The 20,571-nt window shown below is 50.1% G+C and overlaps 1 protein-coding gene across 2 annotated transcripts in view; it reads right to left on the reverse strand.

Moving 5' to 3' along the window:
* Positions 1–536: 536 nt before the first annotated feature.
* PLXNA1 (plexin A1) overlaps positions 537–20,571 on the reverse strand; it is a 120,667-nt gene continuing 100,632 nt past the window's right edge. For both annotated transcript variants that reach the window (XM_069865939.1, XM_069865938.1), the window contains exons 24-32: positions 16,414–16,560; positions 15,431–15,590; positions 14,772–14,875; positions 14,254–14,350; positions 13,378–13,568; positions 12,311–12,480; positions 10,387–10,599; positions 6,899–7,049; positions 537–3,068 (exon numbers count right to left, since the gene is read on the reverse strand). In XM_069865939.1, coding sequence (XP_069722040.1) covers positions 2,973–3,068; positions 6,899–7,049; positions 10,387–10,599; positions 12,311–12,480; positions 13,378–13,568; positions 14,254–14,350; positions 14,772–14,875; positions 15,431–15,590; positions 16,414–16,560 — 1,329 coding nt within the window. In that variant the 3' untranslated portion in view covers positions 537–2,972. The remainder of the gene's footprint in view (positions 3,069–6,898; positions 7,050–10,386; positions 10,600–12,310; positions 12,481–13,377; positions 13,569–14,253; positions 14,351–14,771; positions 14,876–15,430; positions 15,591–16,413; positions 16,561–20,571) is intronic.

A 20,571-nucleotide genomic window follows, 5' to 3' on the forward strand; every position in this document is an offset into this window, starting at 1 on the left:
TCCCGCCAACAAGGAAATTTTCAGGGTTATGCTCTTAGAAACACATCTCCATCACCTCCAGCCAGCCACTGGGAGGGTGCCACCATCCCCTCTCAATTGCCATAAAACCAACGCGTTTAACTCCCTCAGCAGCAGCAGAAAATCCCCAAAAAGCTCTTACCACTGCAACAGGTAGGACCCATGCCACTTCTGGACAGAGACTCCAAAGCCACTGCTCCCCTTCCACCAGATTGCAATGACCACCAACGCACTGCCAACCTCCAGGGGACATCCAGGACCTCCGCCAACACGGCCCAGCCAGCAGCAGCACGAGGGAGAAGCTTTGAGCCAACCGCGCACCAAAGGCAGCCACGGGGACCCCTCTGCCCGATTGCAGCAGCAGTGATTTCAGCAGAGGACCCCCTGAGGGACAACCCCCCAGGAGGATTCTGTCCCACCAGAAGGCCCAGAGAGATGCTGGCAGCCGGCGGTGGACCCAGCGCGGGGCTGGCTGGCACACAGCTGTCCTTTAAGGCTCTCCGAGTACCACATTTGAGATGTGAATCTCTGAAGTCTTTCTTTTTGCCTTATTTTTGTTTTTTCTTTTCTTTTGGACAAGTGACAAATTAATTTCAAATTAAAAAAAAATATATAACAGGTCTAAACAAACCTCTAATATTCAACACTTGCAGTTTTTTTGTTTTATGGTTTTTTTTTCTTCCATTTCTTAAAAAGATCAACTCAGACTAAAATCTAGCACAGTCATGCAACAGCCCACAGCTCTCAGAAATCCAGCGACAGCTCAGGGTTTGTAGGTTTGCGAAACAATTATTACTTCTTTTTCAAACATAGTTTTGCTGTTGTGGTTGGGTTTTTTGTTGGTGGTTGTTTTTTTTAATCAGCATCTTCTCCTTTTCCTCCTTATTAAAACAAAACAAAACCAAACAAAATTACAACATAATGAGAGATGTGCAGGCTTCAAACGATTGTTCTGCATGGTGAGAAAGGCTTGGAAATTTCTTCCAGACCATTTGGTATTCTTTTTTTTTTTTTTGTAGTCGTTGTTTGTTTTGTTTTAACTGGCTGCGTAAATCCATTTCATATTTATATTGGTTCGATTTTCCTTCAGTAACTATACAGCACCCCACTGGGGCACGAGAATTAGATTGTAACCACATATATATATATACACATTTTTTTATTATTTTTTAATTAAAAACTTCATTATTTCTCCCTCTCCCTCCCTTAAATCGCAGATTAAGGGAATGGACAGAAATCAGCTGAGCTTCTTTCCACTTAGATTTCAACAGCCACCCACTCTTGGCAGAGTTTGGCCCCGGCAGTGACAGGAGTTCTTGGTACAGAAAAGGAAAGGGGTTTGCTCTTTGTTTTTGGAAGTTTTTGGTCACCTGCTGCCATTCAGGGCAACATTCGGCACCTTTTCACCTCTTGAAAGCACAAACCCACAAGAATCTATCATTTCAAAGCGGGCAGCCAGGGAGAGCCCCTGGGTTTCCAGCAAAGCCCCTGGCAGGACGAAGGAGGCGGAGGGGAGATGGGGAGAGAGCAAGGAGAGAAAGGGGGAGAAAGAAGGAAAAGACAGAGAAAGAAAGGTCAATCTTGGGTTGAAAGGCCTGCATTCATTTGGGCTTCCCAGGGTAAGGGAATGGGCAATAGCTCTGAGCTGGCTGAGCACCCCAGTCCCTCTGCTGGCTGGTCACCCAGCAGGGTTTGCGGAGGGGAACCCTGGTCAGGAGATGTGGAGGAGCTGTCTCTCCATCCCCTGCATCAGCCCAAAAAGATGATGGTGGCAGAGCAGGAATTTAAGGGGCTTTATTAAGGCTGCTTCAGTGCCAGGGGATCTATCAATATGATCCAGGCAGCCCCCAAGCCCTCGCAGCCGTCCTCTGCTCCATATTGTCCCAGACCACCACACAGCCACTGGACCAGGAAAATGAGGATGAGCTCAACAAAATACCAACCATCCCTCAGTGATTTCCTGGGAAAAGAAAAACCAGCCTTGGGATCTCCCTTCCTCTCTAGTTGTGACCTCCAGCACCACTCCAGCAGCATTTAAATAAGAGCATCTATCCAGCTAACAAAACTCCCACCTTTTTTTTTTTCAATTTTTTGTTTTCCACACTAAACAACATTGAAATAAAACATGGCACAGGACATATTTTAAGAAATATCAAAGCTTAGGGATTTCTTCCCTTTCCTGCCCACCCCTACTGCCCCCACCCCCAAATCTCCCCAGCATCAGTCCTTTAGCTTATCTTTTAAAATCATTTCTGTTAGCTTGTTGCAAAAATTTAGAATCTTTTTATTTCCCCTCCCATTTTTTGTTATAATTTTTTTTTCTTTAAATTAAAAATTTTGTTTGTCTCGTGTAAATTGTGCAAATATAGCAGTTAACACTAGTGGCAGAAGGCCAGAGAGAGAGAGAGAAGGGCGAAGAGACAGAAAAAGAGAAAGGAGGAGGAGAGGGGGCGGCCAGCTGGGGAGAAGGAGGGGAGAGCAAGTCAAGTACAGTAAAAATAGGAGCCCACCCACCCCCCCTCCACCGAAGTAACAACAACATCCAAACGCCATCCTAGAATGCCCTGCAGCCCAGACCCCCCTTCCTCGCGGGCTCAGGGGCTCTGTCCGGGCAAGTGATGCCCAGTGGGTCCATGGGGCCGGCGACCCCCTTCTCCTCCACCTGGCATCGCCTCTGCAAGGTCCCTGCTGCGTCCTGGTTGGATCAGGGGGTTTGTGTGTGTGTCGAGGGAGTTTATCGATGTTGCTGCTGTCGTCAGGATTTGTTTTTTGTTTTTTTTCCGCTAAAGCACGAGGTTTCCTTGTTCGTTCATGGGAATCGTGTGGAGGCACGGCAGCTCCCACAGGTCCAGCCGGCCTCTGTCCCAGAATCTTCTTCTGCCTGCGGCTGCTGCTGGCCAGCCCTCCCTCCTGCCGCCTCCACTGCCCAGGATGCTGGGATGCCCACCGCTTTCTCAGCTGCTTAAGGCCATTGTGTCGATCGCCTGCTCCAGCTTACTCCTCAGCCGCTGCCTCCGGGCCTGCTCGTCCTTCTCCAATGCAGCTAAAATCTGGGGGAGAGAAGGGAGAAGAGAGAGTGAGGAGATGTGGTGTTGGGGCATGGAGATGTGGTCCCACTGGAAGTGGCGTGGCGTGGGTTTGTTCCTGGCCCTGTTAGGGACAGGAAAAGGCCAAGGGAAGTGTGAGGTGGAGGACACTGCTGGAGCACTGCCACCCCACAGGCAGAACCTGCCAGGACCCCCCAAAGGGCTGCAGTAATCATAGAATCATATAATCACCAGGTTGGAAAAGACCCACCGGATCATCAAGTCCAACCATTCCTATCAAATACTAAACCATGCCCCTTAGCACCTCGTCCACCCATCCCTTGAACACCTCCAGCGAAGGTGACTCAACCCCCTCCCTGGGCAGCCTCTGCCAGTGCCCAATGACCCTTTCCGTGAAAATTTTTTTCCTAATGTTCAGCCGGAACCTCCCCTGGTGGAGCTTGAGGCCCTTTTCTCTTGTCCTGTCCCCTGTCACTGGGGAGAAGAGGCCAGCACCCTCCTCTCCACAACCTCCTTTCAGGTAGTTGTAGAGAGCAATGAGGTCTCCCCTCAGCCTCCTCTTCTCCAGGCTAAGCAACCCCAGCTCTCTCAGCCGTTCCTCATAAGGCCTGTTCTCCAGCCCCCTCACCAGCTTTGTCGCTCTTCTCTGGACTCGCTCCAGAGACCAACGACTTGCTTGATACTAATGAGATGCTAACCTCCACCTGGGGGAATGAAGTAAATGAAGGGTGAACCCCAAAACCAAGACAATGAGACCTTCCCACCATGTCCATGACTCCAACAAAGCTAAGTCATAGGGAGGCAAGGGTTGTGTTTCAGAGACCACAATCAAGCTATGAACTGGTTCCATGAACAGGAAAGACCAAACCCATAAGACATCACCTGCCACTGGTGGCAAAATGCCCCTCATTTCTCCACAAGGTAGACAACTGGGGGACACTGGGGTGACGGAGGGGGACACCACATGGATGCAAGTGATGCACCCCTGGACATCCAGGAATGACTTTGCTTGCTTGTAGTTCCCTTTCCCTAAACAAGCTTCTGGCCACAATGACAGACTGCAGGGTGCAGGGACAGTCCCAGACCCTGGGCTGGATGTGGCCATGCCCGCAGTGCAGGAGAAAGACTGGTAGCAGGGAGAAGGTGGAGGACGAGGCTCAGAGTGGGGAAAAGAAAGTAATGAAGCATAAAACAAAGGGGCAGTTGCCCTCTCCGCAGCCAGGAGTCTTGTCTCACTAACATCATGCCAGCAGAGCAGAAAAGCGGCTTTAAAAAAACAAACCTGACAGAAATCTCATCTCCTCGGGTGAGCTAGTTGAGAGAGCAAATTTTTTGCAATTAAATATCAAGGCATCCGTCAAAGGGGACTTGATTAACCATTTCATTGGCTGCATAATTGGAAACAAACTGTTATATAATTAATAGACTTACTAGGAGGCAGGCAAAGTCCATCAGGAGCCCTACAGGTAACTTCTTAATGGGGAATCAGCTCCCTTTGATTAAGAGCTGCTGCAGCGCCAGCGGGTTGTGGAGCAGCACGCAGGACGTGCTGTGCAGCATCCACCACACTGCCGTGCAGGAGTCTCCAGCCACCAGCAGGCTCTGGCTCACCGCTAGGCTTTTTGGGACAGGACCAGGCTGGTCCTGCTCTGCTGGAGCAGTGAGAGATGCCCAATGGGAACCTCTTCCCAAAGGAAGGGGGAAAGCTGCATCTCAATGCCAGTGTCAGCTCTTGAGGCAGGGGAAATTCGTCAGCAAGGGCCAGGCACATTTGATTCACTTCCCCTGGCAGCAATGATCCTAAGCTGCAGTTCTACTTACAAGGGCTCATAGATTCTGCCACAGACCTGCTAGCAGGGACATTCCCCTGCTATCCATCTCCACAGCCACCGGTGGCCATCAAAATTCACATGGAATAAAATAACTATAATAATGCTCATGCAGAAATCAAAACCCATGCCTGAAAGGTGGCTGAGCTGGAACCAAATGAGATCAGTCCAAGGAGTGAAAGAGAAGCCTCTTCCTCTCCGCCTGCCTCCACCGCCTCTCCCAATAAGACAGCTGTGTATCCTGGCATGCTGAGGTGTTGAAAGATTCACAACCTGCCCCTGCATTTATTTCCTCTTCTTTTATCTCAGCCTTATGGAAACATTGCAGTCAAAGAAAACCTGTGCTGAGAGTAGAGAGAGACCCCGGTTTGTCACCTGCTGTAAGAAGCCAGGACCACTGATTACCAAGATGCAAGTACCCAAATGAAAATTAATTATGATTTTCATTCACAGCCAATGACAGCATATTATTGCACTGAACAACAGGAAAAATTATTCTCTCCCATTTTGCATCAAAGAGGGTGCAATCGGGCTGCATATAATTGTGCTTAATGAATGAAAACAAACAAAGGGAACAGCTGCGATTTATTAATCCCATTACAAATAATAAAAGAAGTTCCTGAGAGCTGTGAACATGCTTGTGATGCTCAGAGAGCAGGCGACAGCAAGACACTCAACAGATGTCAGGCTCCCATTGCTGGGCAAGAAGAGGGCCTGTGACCCTAAAGAGCAGCTCATTAATGCCACACAGTCCCCTCCCTGCTCTCTCCCAGGCCTTGGAGGATGTAAGGCTTCGGGGACTTTTAGCCTGGAGGAAGAGAGCACTGGATGATGGCTGAGGGGTTTTGGCCCCCCTGCAGCTGATCTAGATCCTCCAAACTGCTCCTGTTCCACTCTCATGGTAGTCACAGAGCTGCTGCACAAACTGCAAAACCCCCCAAACCCTTCATGGCCAACTCATCACACACAGACAGAGGGGTCTCCTGGACGCCATCCCATGTCATCTGGGGAGCAGCACAAATGTGTCGCCAGCATGGCCACCAGCTGCACGGTGACCACCACACACCCCCATCCCAAGCACCAGGGTTTCCTCCCATCCATGAAGGTACAGAGACCCTCCTTCTCACTCCTGCAAAGCATCCAGCTCCATGAGGATTTTGGCCATCACAGTCTCAGTCCTGACCCCAAGAGGCAGGTCTGCTATGACCTGCCTGTGGACTCCATAAATTTACACTCGAAGAGGCACTCGGAGACGCCTCTTGGGATTGCTGCAGGGGATGGGGACCCCATTCTCACTCCCTACAAGGAAAGAGGCTGGCTCTCCCAGCTCTCTCCGAGAAGGAGATCTGGCATTCTGTCATCTAAATAAGCCACTGTTCAAATACAGTCATCAGACCACTTTATTGGGACAATAAAACTGATACTATCACATTATATGTATAGATACATATTTTACTATAGTCACATATTTTAGTGCTTTAATAAAAAGATGCGGGGTGTGGATTTGAGCACTGCTTTACGAAGTTAATTTGTGTAAATTTCAACAGAGAAGTTTTTAAACATTCTTACTGATGCTTACAAAGCAAGCACTGAAGAGGACACCCCATTCCCCAGTATCTCCAGCAATCAGAGCCAGATGCTGCCTGTATAATCATATGGCATTGGTATTACTGTGGCACCTGGTCAGTGGTGGCATATAGGGGAGGCACACTGAGACAAAGCCTTGAACCCTGCAGCCCCCCTGAGCTCACATGCCAAATGTGTAGAAAAATAGGGGTTTTCCACATTACTCACTACAGAAAATATGGGGAAGGAAGTGCTACCTACACCAGCGCCTGGCTCCACACCTCCCAGATCGTGCCAGCCTGAGCACAAACAAACACTACACTGCCCTGCTGCATTTCACGGGGTGTTTTTCTATAGCAAAAAGCCAGGGACTTCAGAAACGCTGGCAAAGAGACACAGCTCACACTCTAGGCTTGACTCCCCATCGCTGCATCTTACCTCGTCCTTGTACTTGGTGATGTAAGAGTAGATTTCATGAAGCGCACTCATGCTGTTGAACTGGCTGAGGTGCAACCGCGACTGCTCCGCCAGGTATGCACTCATGTCCTGGTCACTGATCGCTGGCATTTTAGCTATATCTGCATAATATCTGCAAGGGAGAAACAGAAGAGTGCGTCAGAAATTGGGAAGGATAGAAGGGGATGGGTCCCAGCCACGACACTCGCTGAGAACAGCCACTGGAAAGGCAAGGTGATGAGCATCTTGTCTCCAAGTGGCAACATAGTGTGATTACCCGTTATAACACCACTGCTCATCAAGGTCTCTAAGCGCTCCATGGAGCAGTCAGTGTTACTAGGAACATAATCCCGATGGAGCAGTGTTGAGTCCAACCCAGCCCAGCTCACCGTGCTGGAAAGCCACGAGCTGCTGCTCTCAGGGACTTCCCATCTTCTCCTAAACCACACATTTCTCCTCCTTCCCACTTTATTGGCGTATTTTGCTACGAAAACCAAGGTTCTGAAGGCGTGTCTTTCAAATCAAAGGATTCCAGGCAGCAGAGGAGGCAGCTGACATCTCAGGGCATACCTGACTTGGTGCTTTCTTGCTTTACTTGTGCTTCTCTGCTGGTTGTCACTAGCAGGATACTACCTTACATTTCCTAAGACAACTTAATATTTGTAGTCCCATACCACAGCTGCCTCATTGATATGTTCAGCAAATACAGGGAAACCACGAAATAGCTTATATGGTCCAGAATCATAGTGGAAAACCATAATATCCAAGAGGATATTATCAAAACCCAGGGAGATCAAAGCTGCAGCAACCCATTGCAGCAGGAGCATTACACTAAGCAGACACATCAGTGGGCTGGTCGCTGAGGTCCTTTTGGTATCCAGGGTTGCATCCAGAGATCTCTATTAGAAAGAAACCCACAGTAAGTGAGCCCTGGCTGCTCCCACCACCTGGAAATACAGAGTGCCAGTCTCTTCCAGGTTTGCTTTACTCCTCATAATGAGTCAAACTGCTCAGTGAAGTTTCTGGTACAGTGATTAGCATCATTAGCATCATCAGCCAAATGCTGAGGTGGAACACGGCTGAAGCACTTGGATAGGAGCAGATGGCAGTAAGACCACTTGAAGAGATGAATACGAGGATCTACTCCATCCCACAGTGCTGAACTCAGCTAGTGATAAAATACTTGGGCAGTTTTTAGACAGAGGCTCTTTCACACCCAGAAAGCAATGTGAGAGATTTCCTAGCTGCTGCCAAGACAGCAGTGGTCTGAGGTGACAACCTCTGACTAAATCAGGCATCAAGACACCAGAGAGATCACCCTCAGAGTGATGTCTTCTAAAGCTGACATTATTTCTACCTCTGAGAAGGAATATTAGGGAGAATATGCCCAAACTTCTTAGTTCCAGACAGCTTTGATTAGCAAAGAAAACTCATAGAGATCCTCTTGTCCACCCTTTTAACCCTGTAAGTAAAGGCCCCTGTAGGGAGGGACTCATGGGAGATGAACATACAAGGGAGACCTGCAGAAGAATAAAGCTCTCGAGGCTGCCACAACAAGATGTCCAGGTAACATGCTGGAGTTTTATGTTCCGGGTTTTACCATGACACAGAAGACAGCAGGAAACCATCATTTTTCAATACAAGCGTGCATGGCTCATGTGGACCAAGATCCCAGTCACACCCACCATTCCCAGAGGACACCTACCACAGCCATGACCTCCACAGCAGTCCGCTTGGGTTTCCCCAGGCTCTCCACCTGCCAAGCCCTTTACTGTTGCTATTCCTGCCTCAGACTGGCTGGATTCCCTTTTTTCAGCTGGTGCCTGAACTGAGGCAGCAGACAGACTTGCTGTTGGGACTACCAGTCCCACTCAGCCACCCTCACATCACTCCCATCCCGCCTCTGTAAACCTTTGTGACAATAACTGCACCAAAATCCAGAAATGCCAATTATGCCATAAATCCTTCCAGCAGAGGAGCTGTGAGAGATGCAGTTGTACCCTGCACAGGGAGCTCTGCCCCCTGCTCGGCTGCCTCTGGGACTGTACTGGCAGTAAGCGATGGCAGAACATCTGTCACCAGGGAGATCTCTCACCTCGTCCCCAGGGACAGTGTGTCTAGACCGATGTTTCACTCTGGAACGGTTTTATACATCTTTTCTCTGGGCACACACAGAGCTGAATATTTTTGTCATAGAGATGGCAAGGTCAGAGAAATTCACCTTCTGAAGTTTGTAATGTTCCTATGGGACCCCACTCCAAAGCCCCCTCCAGCCCCTGCAAAGAATTTTCTTCTATTACAATGCAGCTCATGTCTCATCGCAGCCATCACATTTCAGAGGCACCTTTTCTTCAGATCCAAGCCCTATCTTCCTCGAGGGAATAAGCTTGTCTTTGTACCTGCCTGCAAAGCACCAGACATGCCAATGGTGCAACAAAAATAACTGTGTACAAGAGAGTATACAAAAGATGATTTAGGCTACAAAGTCCCACGCTTGCAAGCTAAAGAATTATGATGCTTATTGTTGCCTGGACTTCTTTCATTTGGTTCATTATGTACCTGGTCTAGATTCTGAGAGAGGGAGGAGTCCTCAGTTAAAAAAAAAAAAAAAGAGCACGATCTATAGCACAGCATATCAGCACAAGGGGAAAGTTGCACCAGCAACCCAAAATCTGCCATTTTCTAAGCTTGATGAAGTCCCACTTAACAATACAGCAACATTTTTAACAATAGCTCTATTTGAAGGACTTTGGAGGACATGTCCTAGGTTTTTCCTCCCAAAAGGATAACACTAAACACAGCATTATGCCTGAGTGCACCAATTTGCAATCAGTAGCATTCAAACCCTGAACCTTTAACACTGCGCTAATTCAGTGGGACAGAAGGATGTCTCTCATCAGGTAACAGTGAACATAAAGGGCGCTGGAAGGAGTCAGTGGACCTGCTCCTCTCCCTGCTCCTCAGCAGAGTCACAGCAGCCCGAACTCTCATGAGGATCCCAGCCAAGATGTACAAGAGGGGAGATGAGAAATGGTAATTTTCAACCATTTCAGCAAAACCTGTGCACATGGTCATGGTGCGAAAAAAGTCACTCCACTAGTCCAAGGCTGAATTCTTACTGCTCTTTGAAAGCAATCAAGGGAGGTGCTAGCAATCCTCTAGTGCAGACCAAGTTTTAACAAGAGAAAACATCAAACAACCTAAAAGTGGAGGTTGCTTTTAACATCCCTCATGCAAGTCATAAATGGTTCTGTCAAACAGTCATTGCAAACTCATTCCAGGAGACAAACACTAGAAAGTATCGTCTCCCAAATGAGAGGATCAACATCCACAAGCACTGGTACCTCTTCAGACAGCTGCCGGGAGGCATCCTCCAAACAACCAAGCCCTCAGTTGGAAGTTTCCACACCCATTTATGTCCACTGTAAGTCCTTCAGGTGACACATCGAGCTATTGCCAAGTCTACTCACCTTTCTACCCAGCTCTTGTAGTTGGGGATGTCCTTGGCATACAGTAGTTTGTTAGAGGGAGAGTCTTTTCCTAACTTGTGCTCAGAAGTTGAGCAGGAGTCCATGAATGTCTGAGCCACCACGGATAGGCAGGCATCAGTAATACTGTTCTTGTGAATGTCGAACACAAACTGGGGGTTCTTAATCACATTCACCCAAAAACGTAGAGGTAGACTGAGGGAAAAAAGGAAACAGGAGTCAGCACCTGAACCAAGCCCAACAGGGCAGCCAATGCACACGCACCTCCAGTTGTGGAACCCAGAATTGAGCAAGCTCATTTTTATCCCAGCACCCCAGGGATGGAAACAACCTGGGGTAAATGTCCATTCCTCTCTCCCATCCCCACATGGCCACAGCTCTATGTGGAGACATTCCTCAGCACTGCCAGCATCTCCAAAGGCAAAAAAGGGCAGTGCAGATTTGCAGTTTCTCCAAGGATCCACTCACATTGAAGAGCCCTTACTGAGCCCGGGGGTAAAACCCGGCACAGTCCCCTTCTTTGTTATCAATAACCCTGTCTACCATGCTGTGTGGCATTTCACACATCTCTTGTGTCAGAGAAGGGGGTTAACTGGACTCCTCAAGGGATTCATTAGCACATTTAACACCATAGAATTTAGGCAGCCTCAGATGCTGGAAATGAAGCTCTCCATTGTAGAGGCAGTGGATGTCCTGGCCAGCCACCGACTGGATGTTTGCTGCATACTGACAACATTCCACCCTTCGTGGCTTCATTTCCCAATTTTGCTGCTCCTCTCCTCTCCCAGGAGCATCTCAGGGTCTCCCTCCATCAGAAAGCCTCTCCAGTCTGTCATCCTTCAGCACCAACACCCAGTGAATGCTTTTATCTTAGACAAAACACACTTCATTCCCCAGGACCTTCCTAATGAGGGTACCGGGTGCATGTACATATTTCATTTGTGAAGGGAATGGCCTCGAGAAATTAGCTCCACACATCGAATTAGAGCCCAGAGATAAGCACAGGCATTAGTATGCAGGAGCCTGCATGCCCAGCCCCTGTGGAACGGGGCTTTTTTTCCCTCCTTGCTTTTCGTTCCTTCTTTTAATATAGAAAGCTGAGTTATAAATCAGTTCCAAGCACTTCCGCGCTCTCACATCTCCATTTAAAAATGTTTCTTTTCCTGCCCCGCTAATTGCCAACAGTTACTGAACTATACAAAAGCAATTTGGCTGCCATTTAACAAATGCCAGACATGGGAACGTACGTACCCGTCTCCAGTAACAGCAAGATCAAAAAGATGGGATCAGTGAGGCAGCAGAAAAGAAAAATGCCAAGGTGGGGTTGCGGAGCCAGCGCCTGCTCAGGTCCTGGTCCCAGCACAGCACTTAAGGAGGTCTCATCAGCTGCTCCGCCCCACTTCTTGGGGACTGATTAGCTAAGCAGATAAGCTGGCTCTTTGGTTGAGCTTACGGAGGATGCATACAAGGTTTTACGCAGACTTTGTTAGGGAACACTCAACTGAGTGAAGGGAGGGACCATGGAGACACCTTTAGGACAGTCAAGATGAGAATTGGAACTGGCATTTCCAAAAAAGCCTGGAGGATGGAGAAGCCTGAGCTGCCTTTGCTCAAGGTGAGATGGGAACAGAGCCGCTGTGGTCCTCAGCCAACTCCAGCCATCAGGGGGAGCGTGGTGCCTGGGATTTGGGGATGGAAGGGCTGAGGAAGCATTGCATTCCTGGGATTTTTTTCTGCTGCAGGAAGGCATGGAAGGGATTTACCCACACCCGAATACAGAGATATGGGCCTCTCCTGTCCTGGATCATTTCCAGGGACATATTTCTGCTCCCTGTGTGGAGGCAGGGGAAGTATTGTTAGCTGTGACAGTGTTAGGCCCCCTAATTCCAGTGCCCCCTTCCATTACCAGTTACTCTTCCAGGTGTGCCTGACATCGTAATCATTGATCTGATGCTTATCAGCTTGTTCATCGAGGAAATCAAACATGTATTTGATGGCGAGAGGCAGCGCGCTCCCACGATGTGCTGTGCTAAAGATGGTCTCAAACAGGTCATCTACAAATTTCTGCAGGGTGCCCTGTAGAGGAGAAAGAGAGAAGGGCTGCTCAGCAACACCCAGCACCAGCAGAGATGAGCATTTAGCTAAAGATCAGCCTTTAAACCACTATCGCTTCTATTCCTACCACCTGGAAGAGAAGCACAGTACATTCTGTGTAACCCTACTGGTTCTCAGTGGTTTACACTGGGAAAGACACTGCAGTGATGAGAGATCTCTTTGCTGCATGACCTGGCATGCTAAAAGCATACAAATAAAACCACCACACAGAGTAAAAGCCAAGTGAATGTATGTCATATCATGGGGCTTTTTTGAGTTCCATTAAGACACTCAAGACCCAATAATAGAGATCGCTGAACAAGCTGTCACCCCATGAGGCAGGGAGCCAAGTCACAGGTAAGATGGCTGAGCCCAGTCTCTGCAATCCCAAGCCAGCATCTTCAGCACAGCCCCCCGCTCCTCTCTAGGGATATCTCACACACACAGCACCCACTCGGCACTAGAGACGGTTTTGTATGTGCTGAGGGAAGGGAAACCCGCTGCGATGCCAAATGCCTTGGGTAATTACCCTTGCTGCATCACTGATTTTGCAGCTTTATCCCAAACACTAAAGGGCGTCCGCCCCAGAGCATCTCTGCTTTTCAGTCCAGCAGCTGCTCAAGGATACAGGGAACAGTAAAAACACCAAAGGGTGCAAAAAGCAAAGACGAAAATCCACTCAAGAGATATTCACTGAGAGTTTTGACATGCTAAAACATCACCTCCAGCTCAGGAAAGAGACCAAAAGAGCTGCTCCTCCTGTGCTGAAGCAGAAGGTTAACAAAAAAGCAGTGCTTATCACTGTCGGGCAACCCAAATCACTACCTTTTCCCATTCAGATTTACAGCCAGGCAGCAGCTCTGCATCTCTGGGCCATACCTTGGTGGCTAACAGGCGGGTCAGGTAGATTTCAGAGACCATCTTGCTGCCCCGGTCACCCTCCCGCTGGTCCATGTGATCATGGTTTTTCACCAGGTGCCAGAGCTTGGTGCCGCTCTCCAGGTCGGGCGTGATCATGGGAGTCCGTGAGCGCAGGCTGTCGGGGCTGCTGGCTGTTCGCAGCATGCTCTCTGCAAGCATCAAGCAGAGGGAGAAGCTTGTACCCTGCCCATCTCTACCTCACCACCAGCTCCTCCATCCCCCTTCCTCCACTGTGGCTTCAGGGCACATCACAGCCGTGAAACGGTAGCTTTGGGATCCAGCCCCTGCAGTCACCACACACTGGGAGCTCGGCTGGGTCTGTCCTCACACTCTGCCTCGCTACATTCAAGCCTGGCTGACATATGGGAGCTAGAACCATCATGGAATGGATTCTGCAGAGGTCTGCCCTGCTCCCAGCACACAGGTGACAGGATCACAGGTGACCCCTGTGTCAATCTGAGCTGACCCTTCCAAACAAGGCTGAAGTACACTTGCCAGCATGCTCACTGGACTCCTCAACTTTACTCATTTAAATGCAAAGTGCCTCTGTGGCTACTTTAGTTAGTTTTCAGGGGAATAAAAGGGAGAGGACCCCTTAGCAGCAATCTGTCTTTCTCCCCCAAGTCTAACATGTTGCAAAGAGAGATGGTTCTGAGAGCATCGGCTCCCTCTGCAACACCAGAATGAATAGCATAGTGCAGAAGAGCAGGGGATTTGGAGGACCTTGTTCACATGAGCCACAGTTACAATCACTTGCTCTGTCCTTTGATCTGTAATCCCAGCCCCGTGCTGCCTCCCAGGCCAACACAGTGGAGGATGCCCCTGTGTGCTCACCGTATCTGCTGAGGGACTTGGTGAAAGTGGAGGAGTTGGAGATGTTGTATGCCGAGTTCTGCTTGGGCACCAGGGCTACTGAGGAACCATCAGTCACCTGTGGGCAGAGATGATGTGAACAGCCTGCAATACCCAAGAGGAACAGCCTCGCAGCAGGGAGATACCAGCCCATGAGGGATGAAGCTACACTGCACTCAACCCCAGGGACATCCATCTCCAGCAAAGGAGACCTATACGTCCACCTCTGTGACAGCTACGGGGAAGGGGTCAGAACAAGCCACCACAGAAAACTTGGCATGAAAATGATCTGGAGATGCCTGATTTAGTGCGTTTTTGAACAGAAGGATCATAAACATGGGGCAAAGGCAGGAAAGCTTCAAACCTGGCCATGCCCTTGCATGAGCAGCATGGTCTTGAGAACTGACCCCAGGCCTTGACAAAGCTGAGAAGGAAGAAGAGATACTCAGGCTCCAAGCAGCTGCTGACTGCTCAGTGCTCTCCACTATAGACAGCCTTACCTGGTAGTGGGCCAGGGTGTTTAGCCTCTTCCAGTCATTGTCGATCTTTGTGGTGACATCTTCATCCTGCAGTATGATCCGGGCCATCCTGCCTTGCCGCCACTCTGTCCCCATGAGGGAAAAGGGGTCATGGTTATGGGGAGATAGGAGCACAAAGCCAAGGCAAGGGTAGGAGAACAGTCTGGGCATCAACAAAAGAGCCCTCCCACCACCTTCTGAACCTCAGGACTGATGACTATCAATACACAGTTGGGTAAAAGCTGTTTCTAAACACTCTTTCCTTAAGACAGCATAAATTTGACCCTGGTGACCATTTCCTTTGCTCCCCTCCTTTTCATTTAAGAACAGGATTATTAACACTGTTGTCAATTATTGCTGGCCTCCTTGGACCTCAGCCACCTCAAACCTACAACGTAGATCACAACCAGAGCTGAGGAAGCTTTTCTCTCCATCCTCTCTGCTGGCAAGACCGACACTCTTGTGCCAGGGGTCCCCACACTCAGTCAGTGCCACCAACATAGCAGAAGTGGACTGGACAAGCACAAATGCTCTGGTCTTGCCAGGTCCCCTCTCCTGTAGGAGATGTGGATTTTCCTGCCTTGAACAGTTTTTTCAGCACATCCGCTCTTAGTCACATCCCTGCTTGGACTCTCTCTTACCCAGGTCCATGTCTCCTGCTTTGGGCCGCTGGGAATAGGGCACCCCCTTGTAGACAGCATCCAGTAGCTTCTCTTTCACCTGCGTGATGGTGTCGCAGTTCAGCACCTTGACAGGGATCTCTGGGGCATTCTCGTTCTCGGGGTTCACACAGTTGAGGGTCTGCACAGCACAGGGAGCAGAAAAATTCCAGTGAGAGGTTGTGATGCACTATTTGAAAAGCCAAGTCCAAGGACATGGGGCTACAGCCGTCGACAGTCCCTGTCTTCAGACTCGGGCCACTGTGGAGCTGCAGCCACATGGCACATTCCTGCTTCCCCTTTCTCCCCATCTCTTCCCACTACCTTCAGATCTCCAGCTGTTCCCAGAATAGCAGCATGTCAGCGAAGGAATCCTGGGACAGCAAACCATGCTCAACTCACCAAAACCTGTCTAAGCATCAATGGGTCTTACTCCACTCCTCTCCCAGCCTCACCCAGGTGGAGATCAAGGTGGTAAAGAACCAGCATCAGGCTCAACTAGGGGAAGGGCCTGGCTTATCATTCAGCTAGATGAAGGAGATGGCTCAAACAGAGGAAGAGATGTAACTCTCCCTCTCCTGCAGTAATCTCAAGGCTCTAACTTTGATCCCCACCCAACATGAACTGTTGGCTGCTCCAGGTAGCACGTGCTCAACAGCACCTCTGGCCTCACATCTGCAGGGCCATGGGGTTTGCTGGGAGAGGCACGGAGGGTGATTCAGTTCATGTTTGGCTTTCCCAGCTCCATGGCAAGAGCAAACCTTGACATGCAAAAGCCCCGTGTCTGAGCCTAGCTGAGATGGGCACCACACAGACAGAGCAAGAGGCACTCCAAGGATGCCAGAAAGAAGAACACGAGAAAAAGCACTGCAAAGTACTTTGGGTGCCTCCAGAACCTTGTTAAATAGCTGGACCTAGCAGTACTGGCAAGCACCAATACCAGTGAGGCTTCCGTTTGTACGAACCAGCATTTTGTAGTCAATCTGCTGCCGGATAAGCTTGTCTTCACTGAGAGAGTAGCGAGCCTCTCCGGTGATGGCATCAATGGGTCCCTTCTCCATCTGCTGCTTGATGGCACAGTACAACATGAAGAGCGGTTCTCCAGCACACTCCTGCAGGACATGGGATGGAGAAGAGGGAAAGAGAGTGGTGAGAAGGTGCCGGGCACCAGCTTTGCCTTTCAAGAACCACTATCATGTCAGGAACATGCCGTGGACCTGCAGCATTGAGCCCTATATTGGTGGGGGTGGACTCCTTAAAAAGACTCAAGACTACAAGTAAGGGGGCATACAATATAATTCATTCATTGGAGGAACTCATTCTCTCCTTCCAAGCCCACTGGAAGTTCCCTTGTCTATCAAACCCTAGGATCAGTTTCGCAGAGTTTCCAGACACTTCCTGGAGGCACAAACCAGCATGGAGTGAGAAGTTGGTGTAGGGGGCAGAAGTGGACACCCACAACCCAAACCTCTCCCTTGAACTGCATCCCAATGAGCCTTTCCAGATATAGGCACTAGCCCTAAGAAGAAAAAAGGTTACAATGGGGAGCATCGAGAATGGGAAGAAGTCCCAGCAGATTTTACCCCATCAGCCCTCGCCCCTCCCTCCCAGCCGCCTCACAAATAAATTGTACTTTGGTGCAAAGTGCGACTGCTCTCCCTGTCACCATATGCTGTTAGCATCTCGTTAGCATCTGCGGTAATTAAAGAGACAGCTGCTAACGAGCAGGAACAGGCATACATCATCCCCAGACCTTCCGACAACACGCCTGTCTTTGAAATTATGTTTCATTTGCAAACTTGGCTTCATTAAGTCAGCTTGGAGAAGTGAGAGACCCAAGGTGGGTGCTACGCTGCGCTCTACCGGCTGCCTGGCAAGGTGGGAGTGCCAGGCTGGCTGCAGAGCAGCGAGCCCGGGGGTGGTTCCACGGCATCACGAGCACACCCCTCCAGCAACAGTGGAGCAATCCGAGTTGATTCTTTCAGTTGCTTGTAAAAATTCCTCGTAAAACTTCCAAGTCTGCAGAAGTGGTGTGGATGGAGGACAGCCTGCAGTGGGAATCCTGCTCCCATCTCAGCCCACAGATATCCCCTTTCCAAGCGAAGCGTGGTTGCTGTCCCCAGTTTGCAGCTCTGTGCCCATCTCTGGGGATGCCCACTGAAAGAAGTGAGTTCAACCAGCCCTTCCCACCTTGCTGACCTAATTGCTCTCCAGGCATCACAGCATCACCTCATCGGCCAGGCTGATAGGGTTATTCCCCGCATCTCTTTTTGGATGCGTGGATTAGAGTTGGCCCCATAGCCTCCCCACAGGGATGGAGGCATCAGTGGTGGTGGGGATGGATACATCAATCCTGCAGTACCACATAGGCTCCTCTGTGTCCTAATGTCAACTGAAACAGCCCCTCTGTCCTATCCCCCTGACTCTGTGTATCCTCCCCATTGCAGCTTGGCCTCTCCACCAAAACATGGGGAAAAAATCTGAGTCCTATCTTTAAAACCTCACTCCAAACCTCACTGTTGCCACCAGCTCTTGAGGATCAGGGCTGAGATGCTGCTATTGTTCACAGCTCACTGAGCCACAACATACGCGGATGGTTTAGGGCTCATCCCTGACAGAGACCAACAAAATGAAGAAGGACCACAGAAACCGGCACTGGGAGATACCCCAGGATGATGATGTCCATCAGGTGAAAGACACAGGAGGGGACCACTGAGATGGGACCAGTTGGCCCTGCAGGCTGATGGAAGGCAGCCTGTCCCCAAACACAGCCGTGCCAGCCCCGATTCACCTCGGTCACTGCTGGGAGCCTCAGTGAGGGGAGCTTTGGGAAGGGCTCTCTGTGTGAGCTGAGCTGGAGGAGGGCAGCTGCAAACACACCCGTGCATGCACATGAAGGTACGTTGGGAGCAGACGGAGGCAAGCCTGCCAACGCTCAAACTGTCTTATTGACTAGATCTAGCTCATCAGGCACCTAATATTGTGCATTTTTCAACACTTGTCTCAGTTTATCCCTCTCCCTTTCCCCAGGGTGTCTCATTAAGAGTCTGATAAATGCTACTACAGGGTCCCCATGAAAGCACCAACCCTCGCTGGCTCCCCACACTGCACGCCCCAGGCAGGGAGGACTGTCCTGTCCCTGTTCCCATCCCTCACCCCAGCACATTACAGCCACGCAATGCTGAGCACTGAGCCCTGCTCCAGGCAGGTTTGCTGAGAGCTGATCTGGCAGCTGGGCACACATCCGCCTCCCTCATTTACATGCACAATTACCACGGTTTGGTGCAGTTTCCCTGCTGGCAAACTGACTGCTGTGATACCTCCCCATCTTCTGCTTTTGATGCCACCTGTAATCCTCTCTGCCAGTGGACAGGCAGAAAGAGCCCCATGGGCTTCTTCTGGAGGAACCATCCCAGGAGACCCATGAGTGAAACCTCAAGTCTCTTCCAGTCTAATGCTAGTGACCCAAGTGATAGAGTTTCAACCACTTCCCCAGGGAGATGATCCCCAACATAACAAATCTCACAGCCAACACATTTATCCAGGCCCTCCGCATATTCCTCCTGTAATGGTTCATCTAGGTCAGACTTCTGTCTCCTGATGCTACCATCCAGAGACTGGCTGCATTTTCCCCTGCCAAAGCTACAGCATTGCCAAGAATTTTATAGAAAGATACTGCCCTGCTCCCATCTTGTCTGTTGCCTGCTGCTGCTCATCCTCAGACTTGCCCCACATTGGCGATGTGTCTAGAAGCCCCTCTGAAGAGGGACAGGGCTGCACAAGGAGAGATGCAGGAAGTGGTGGCATGTGAGCTGATCCAAAACAGCTTCAAAACAAGGCAAATATGCCCCCATCACCGGTTTACACAGCCCAGCCCAGCCAGTGACAGGCCAAGGGCATCAAGTCACACACAAGAATGCAAAACATCCCCAAAATCATAGAATCATAGAATCACCAGGTTGGAAGAGACCCACTGGATCATCGAGTCCAACCATTCCTATCAAACACTAAACCATTTCCCTTAGTACCTCATCCACCCGTCCCTTAAACCCCTCCAGCGAAGGTGACTCAACCCCTTCCCTGGGCAGCCTCTGCCAGTGCCCAATGACCCCTTCCGTGAAAATTTTTTTCCTAATGTCCAGCCTAAATCTCCCCTGGCAGAGCTTGAGGCCATTCCCTCTCATCCTGTCCCCTGTCACTTGGGAGAAGAGGCCAGCACCCTCCTCTCTACAACCTCCTTTCAGGTAGTTGGAGAGAGCAATGAGGTCTCCCCTCAGCCTCCTCTTCTCCAGGCTAAACACCCCCAGCTCTCTCAGCCGCTCCTCATAAGGCCTGTTCTCCAGCCCCTTCACCAGCTTCGTTGCTCTTCTCTGGACTCGCTCTTGAACATCCTTCTTGTGGTGAGGGGCCCAGAACTGAACACAGGATTCAAGGAGCGGTCTCACCAGTGCCAAGTACAGAGGGAGAATAACCTCCCTGGACCTGCTGGTCACACCGTTTCTGATACAAGCCAAGATGCCATTGGCCTTCTTGGCCACCTGGGCACACTGCTGGCTCATGTTCAGTCGCTGTCAACCAACACCCCCAGGTCCCTCTCCCCTAGGCAGCTTTCTAGACAGACTTCTCCTAGTCTGTAGCACTGCATAGGGTTGTTGTGCCCCAAGTGCAGGACCCGGCATTTGGCCTTGTTAAACCTCATGCCGTTGGACTCAGCCCAGTGGTCCAGCCTGTTCAGATCCCTTTGCAGAGCCTCCCGACCCTCCAGCAGATCGACACTTCCACCCAGCTTAGTGTCACCTGCAAACTTGCTAAGGGTGCACTCGATGCCTTCATCCAGGTCATTGCTAAAGACATTGAACAGGGCTGGACCCAGCACTGAGCCCTGGGGAACCCCACTTGTCACTGGCCTCCAGCTGGATTTCACACCATTTCCCACCACTCTCTGGGCCCTCCATCCAACCAGTTTTCCACCCAGGAGAGTGTGCGCCTGTCCAGGCCAGAGGCTGACAGTTTCCAAAGCAGAATGCTGTGAGAAACTGTGTCAAAGGCTTTACTGAAGTCCAGGAAGATACATCCACAGCCTTTCCCTTGTCCAGCAGCCGAGTCACTTTGTCATAGAAGGC

This window comes from Phaenicophaeus curvirostris, chromosome 11, assembly GCF_032191515.1.
Source record: "Phaenicophaeus curvirostris isolate KB17595 chromosome 11, BPBGC_Pcur_1.0, whole genome shotgun sequence".
In the NCBI taxonomy this organism is placed as follows: Eukaryota; Metazoa; Chordata; class Aves; order Cuculiformes; family Cuculidae; genus Phaenicophaeus; species Phaenicophaeus curvirostris.